This window comes from Micropterus dolomieu, unplaced genomic scaffold (genome assembly GCF_021292245.1).
Source record: "Micropterus dolomieu isolate WLL.071019.BEF.003 ecotype Adirondacks unplaced genomic scaffold, ASM2129224v1 contig_12918, whole genome shotgun sequence".
NCBI lineage: Eukaryota > Metazoa > Chordata > Actinopteri > Centrarchiformes > Centrarchidae > Micropterus > Micropterus dolomieu.
In genome coordinates, this window is record NW_025741904.1 from 20,350 (window position 1) to 26,284 (window position 5,935).

Below are 5,935 nucleotides of genomic sequence, written 5' to 3' on the forward strand. Positions count from 1 at the left end.
GAACAGATTATTAATGGGACCGTTGTCTGAAGTGTTTGTAATGGCTTTTCAACTGTTCCTAAACTGTTAAGGATTTTTTAAATTATTAGAGAGACATTCTTTATAATAATTAGATTTTGCATTCTGGGTCATGGTCTTAGAAATATTTCTTAGTTGTATGTTAGTTGAGAGGAATTTCTGCAGGTGAAATTTAAGACAGTAGTTCACAGTGGCTCCCTTGATCTGCAGGAAACCTCTCCAGACCAAGGAGTGCCAGGATTTTGTTACCTTTGGACAGAACCATATCAGCCTCTTCCTCCTGTTTGCAGCCTTTTTAGTAAATTAAGCTAACAGACTGCTGACTGTAGCTTCACATATAATAATCAGTAGATGATGGACAGAAAAAATGAACAAATATCTAACTTTACATGAACCTGCAGTACACAGAAAGCTGTGAATGAAATGTCATTATGTTTACTGGATAAGGCTTTAATTCTAACCCTCCTAATAGTAGCATACATGTTTATTTTTCACAATGAATGGAGATTATCATTATTATATATATATATATTAGTAAAGGTCATTTTGAGATGATCAAAAGGGGTTGGGAATACTCCAATTGATCAACAATTGGAGTGAATGTCCAACATTGATGAAAATGAAGATTAGTAAAATGACTTCTTGACACACACACACATGAAAAGTATACATTTGTATCTTTATTGTGGAGGTCTAATGCATGTCAACAGAGCAACAGGTTACATTGACCAGGTTGAATCATGACATATGTAACTATCCCAGTTACTGAGGACTGGTTATGTGAGATGCACAAATAGAGGTACGAGTCATAGAACATGGGATGTCATTCCATTTCAGATCATTCACATAGTTTATGTGAACACAATGTTCATTTCCCCTCGCGTTGTCTGGCTGTCCGGGACTCCAGATGTCAAAGTCCACTGCAGACCCATCAGACCACATCCAGCTGCCTTCTTTGTGGACATCACTGAGTCCGATCCAGCTTCTTGCCTTCACCTCGTGGTCAACGTTTTTGGTCAGGGATTTGACAAAGTCCTCTTCCTCCAGACTGTGGATGGACACCAGGTTGGCTCCCTCTGACACACAGTTCAGCTCTGCATCAGCCCAGGTCATTTGTGTGGCGACGTATTTGTAGTAGCGGCCGTTGAAGCTTTGCCAGACAGAGTTGCCAGGCTGTACTCTCACTTGATGGTCATCTGAAGCAGACACAGCACCCAGAGCCAGACCAAACAAGAAGAGGATCAACAGCATGTTGGTGTCAGAGTCTCTGTCCAAGTCTTCGGAGTATGTGATCTTCCCGTTTGGATGTTATCAAATATCTTGCAGACACAGTTGAAAGGCCACTTTCTTTTATACGCTTCAGAGAGGGTGTGTTTTTGTTAATGTTGGTGTAATATCATTGGTCAAATGTCCTTGGCAAACACTTTCAGTTGGAAACAACTACACGGTATCTGAACACGAGCCAAGAAAAACCACAAGCTCGCCCCAGAGATGTCACATAAAACATAGAATTTATTCATTTCACTAATAATTGACGTAGTAAAATACAGCTTTACAAAATGCATGTGGCTTCAGCTGTCAAAAGATTGAGGGAACACAAGGTGAGCCGTATTGCTTTGTGGTTGACTAACATTTACAACTGATGAATAATAACAACATACCAAACATGCGCATTGATTTACACATTAACAATATTACAACAGTACAAAGCTTCAGTGTGTCCTCTCTTTCACCGTGAGCTGTATTTTTGTTTTGTTTTAACATACAAACAAGAACATTGCTTCAAACATTACTTTTACACAGTCATGACAGTGGACGTTAAAACACTAAATACACCTTCCTGTTGGTTTCCTGCACTGGTAGACGAAGTACACAAATCCTGTACTTGAGTAAAAGTACAGATACCCGTGTTTAATATTACTCCACTAAAAGTAGAAGTCTTTTATTTAAATTTCTACTCACAGTCTCACAGTACAAAAGTACTTGCTTTTAAAAATACTTAAGTACTATTTCAGGGGTTACGGACATGGCAAACTTTACTATTTATTAAACAGTAGTTATTAACACATTTATTATTATAACATTTATTAACATTTATTATAAACAGGATGTTCTTTCAATAATAATAAAATAAAATAAAAGTTACTCACGTGTGTGTGTGTGTGTGTGTGTGTGTGTGTGTGTGTGTGTGCCAGTGGTGGATGAAGAATCCAGTAGAAATGAAAGTACTATGACCACACTGTAACTGAGGTGGTGATGGCACAATGGATAAGACAAATACCTTTGGTGTGAGAGGTGCGGGTTCAATCCCCCACTGTGGCCCATCCACCATTGTGTCCCTGAGCAAGACGCTTAACCCCTAGTTACTCCAGAGGCGTGCGACCTCTGACATGTATAGCAATTGTAAGTTGCTTTGGATAAAAGCGTCAGCTAAATGAATAAATTGTTTTAAATGTTTCTTAGAAATGGGAGGCCAACGGACAGGACCTCCAGAGAAACAGGAACATGCAGTTAAAATCAGCACCTGAAAAATGCTGATTCCAGCAATGAACTAGTAAAATTTGTGCAACCTTCTGTGACAGCCTCTCCTCCACATTCTTGCATTGTGCATAAAAGAATAGAAAAGGAAGCAGGTGTAGCAAGACCTGCACAGAACTATTGCAACTACACCACCTAGGGGAATTTCGCCCACAGTCAATTCTACGCCAAATGTTAATATCCTAAGAACACACAAATTCATCAAGGAGGGTTTTCATTCAAAAAACTATGAAAATCTTTATTTAAGTAATCATAAGAAAATACACGATTCTAAAATGCCACACGTCAGATAATACTACATAAAATTAGCACACTGACAGGAAAGGGGGAAAGGGAGCAGGGCTGTGGCATACCGCGAGGCGGGGGAACCCAAAATAAGGAAAATCATTTTGGGGGATAGGAAAAACCTTTCACTACCGGCCTGTGCAACTTCTCAGCCGTGGCAGGGAGAGCAAGGCAAGACCAATGACAAGTGGAAAAGGAACAGACACTTAACCCTTGTGCTTTCTTGACCAAATTTTCTCTTTACTTCTGACCCAATTAAAACCAAATATGTCTTTATATAAGGGCAAGACTGAATGTTTAGGCCAGGGGCGATTCTAGGATCAGACCTGTAGCGGTGCTCAGCCCCTAATGAGAATGTAGCATGCGTACAATGTCTTGCAAAAGTGTTCACTGATTGGTGGAGAGTATAAGTAGGCCCACTAGAGAGGAGCTGTTGCAGAGCGGGTCAGTGAAGGGCGTCACTTTGTGTTGAAAAGTGGTGGGGACATTAGGGCTCAGATTAGAGGGATGATTATACATTTGGGTCATGAGACTTGACGATGCTTGAGAACAAGACAAGAAGATTTTTAGCACTATTTAGTAGATTCAGTATTTGATGCAGAAATATATGTGCGGAGGGTCTGGGGGTCCTCCCCCAGAAGATTTTGAGCATTAAACTTGTAATTTCCTGCATTCTGGAGACATTGTCTGCTTTTATATGAAGGAAAACTATATTGCATAGCATGTTTTCTTATTGTGTAAATCAACATTTCTCAAAGCATTTTCATTTGTTAGTTAACATTTGTTGGTGCAAGCTGTTTTTCAGAACATTTTTAACAAATGCTTTCAAAAAGTGATGGGGACAAAATCAGCCATTTTAAAAAGGGGTTCGGGGCCAGCGTCCCCTGTTTAAATGACCCCTATGGGGTCAGTGGACCAATTAGGGTCAGATAGCAGTGTGGAGCTGTGTGCTCATGTTTACTCCCTCAGAGGGTGTTAAAAGCGTTTCCTAATTTAAGTGTTCAGTCTTGTGTTTTCAGTTCAGTCTTGTTACATGCTTGCTTTCTCTTTTAAGGAAGTAGTTTTCTGTTACTGATTGAGTTTAATTTGTCACACCAATACCACACTGTAACTGTGTGCTACTTAGAAATGGGAGTCCAACAGACAGGACCTCCAGAGAAACAAGAAAATGCAGTTAACAGGGCAAGAGAGGGTTTTTATTCAAAAAATATGGAAATCTTTATTTAACTAATCATAAGAAAATACACAATTCTAAAATGCGACACACCAGAAAATACAACACACTGGCAGAAAAGGGGAGCAGGGCTGTCGCATACCACGCAGCGGGGAACCCCAAAAAAGGAAAAACCTTTTATCTAACCACCTGTGACACGCAAACAAACAAAGGGAATCGTGAAGAAACATCACCACCAGGGACTGCTGCCTTGACAGCAAGAAGAGAGGAGGATCAATAAAAACCTGCAATGGGTGCTAGGAAAAACACTAGTGAAGACACTCACCTGAGCACCGATGTGATGTAGATCACATGTAAGCTAGCTGTAAAACCAGACCAGTGTTTCCCACAAATAGGCTTTACTTAGGCGGGCCGCCCAGGTATATTAACAGCTGCCCAAGTAAATTCGGCGAACCATTTTAAATCTGTCTGCACATAATCGCTACGCACCTCCTCTCACTCGTCCACTCTCTCTCTCTCTCTCGCAAAAACATTGACAATGGACCCGTCTGTGAATTGAATGGTTAGAATCATAAACACCGCTGCACAGATCTGTCCAACACAACACTGTCAATGTAAGTAAGTAGTCAGTAAGTAAAGTTTATTTGTATAGCACCTTTCACAGATAAAAAAAATCACAAAATGCTTCACAATAAAATGTAATACAGTACAATGTAACGGGGTAGACCTGTATCAGCCAATTTTGAGTGCAGTGGTAGTGTGAGGGGTGAGCACTTAGAGCGAGTGTGCATTTGGTGGGTGTGGTTTTGCACTTGGGTTAATTGCATGGGTATGGACTAATGGCAGACAGGTGTGCTTGGGCATGACAACCATCTGCAAACAATTTAACCAGCCACCCACTGGGCTCAAGTGTCTTCTGTTTGTCTCCTGTGTGCAGGTACAGAGTGATTTTGGCTGTCTTCTTCCCTGGGGGTAGCTCTTGTTATGTGGGCTGGTGGTAGTGTCTCTATGGGATGGTTTATAAATTGATGTTGTTCAGAGTCTTCTGTTTGTCTCCTGTGTGCAGTGTGCGGGTGTGCTGAGGCTGCTGATTCTTTGCAAGAGTGTGGTACACGGCTGGGTCGTGGTCTGGGGAGCTGCCAGTGTAGCGCCACCGCTACTTAGTAGAGTTACCAGAGGCCCAAGCAGTGAGGCTACAACCAACCAGCCTGTGACCAACAGCAGACCCGTTCCTGTTGTGTTTGGCTTCGCCCACGCAGGAAGACGAAGTTGAGCACACCCAGCCATGACGAACTGCAGTTCCGTTTAACTAACAGTTTCCCCCATTTGAACTCTCTTTTTAACTATCTTAGCCTCAGTCTTGTTTTAACCCTTTGCATGTCTATTTTATACAAATAAATTTGGAGGTTATATTTTGTACAGCGTGTTCTATTGTTGCCTGCTTATTTTATACGCTGGTTGGTCAATTGGGGAACTAGTTTGGGGGTGTTACAACTTCATAGTAAAATACAATGCATAAGAAAATTTAAATACAAATAGAAAACAAAAAACAAACTCTCCTTTAACTAAAGCCTGCTTGAGTTGCTTTTTAAAAGAATTGACAGAATTCAGATAACGTAGAAAGGGAGGCAATGCATTCCACAGCCTAGGTGCCACTGCTTGGAATGATCGATTTTCCCCCCCCCCTGGTTTTAAAATGAGTGTGGGGAACCACTAACAGCCTCTTACCTGATGACCTCAGACCACGGGTCCGAAGGAACTTGACCGTGCAGGGCTCTAAAAGTAAGAACCAGGATTTTTAATTGAATTCTATACTGGACTGGTAACCAGTGAAGTGATGCTAAAGCAGGTGTGATGTGCGCTCTATTGTTAATGTGAGTTAAAAGCCTCGCAGCAGAGTTCTGACCAGCCTGGAGACGG

The 5,935-nt window shown here is 41.3% G+C and overlaps 1 protein-coding gene and 1 long non-coding RNA gene across 2 annotated transcripts; one reads left to right on the top strand and one right to left on the bottom strand.

Moving 5' to 3' along the window:
- Nucleotides 1-678: 678 nt before the first annotated feature.
- Nucleotides 679-1,332, bottom strand: LOC123966204 (lactose-binding lectin l-2-like). The gene has a single exon (XM_046042405.1). The coding sequence runs from the start codon at nt 1,267-1,269 to the stop codon at nt 781-783; it is 489 nt and encodes a 162-aa protein (XP_045898361.1). The 5' UTR covers nt 1,270-1,332; the 3' UTR covers nt 679-780.
- A 3,470-nt stretch (nt 1,333-4,802) lies between these two features.
- Nucleotides 4,803-5,432, top strand: LOC123966205. The gene is made up of 2 exons (XR_006823919.1): nt 4,803-4,952; nt 5,082-5,432. It is a non-coding gene; the product is annotated as an uncharacterized LOC123966205 (long non-coding RNA).
- The last annotated feature ends 503 nt before the right edge of the window (nt 5,433-5,935 follow it).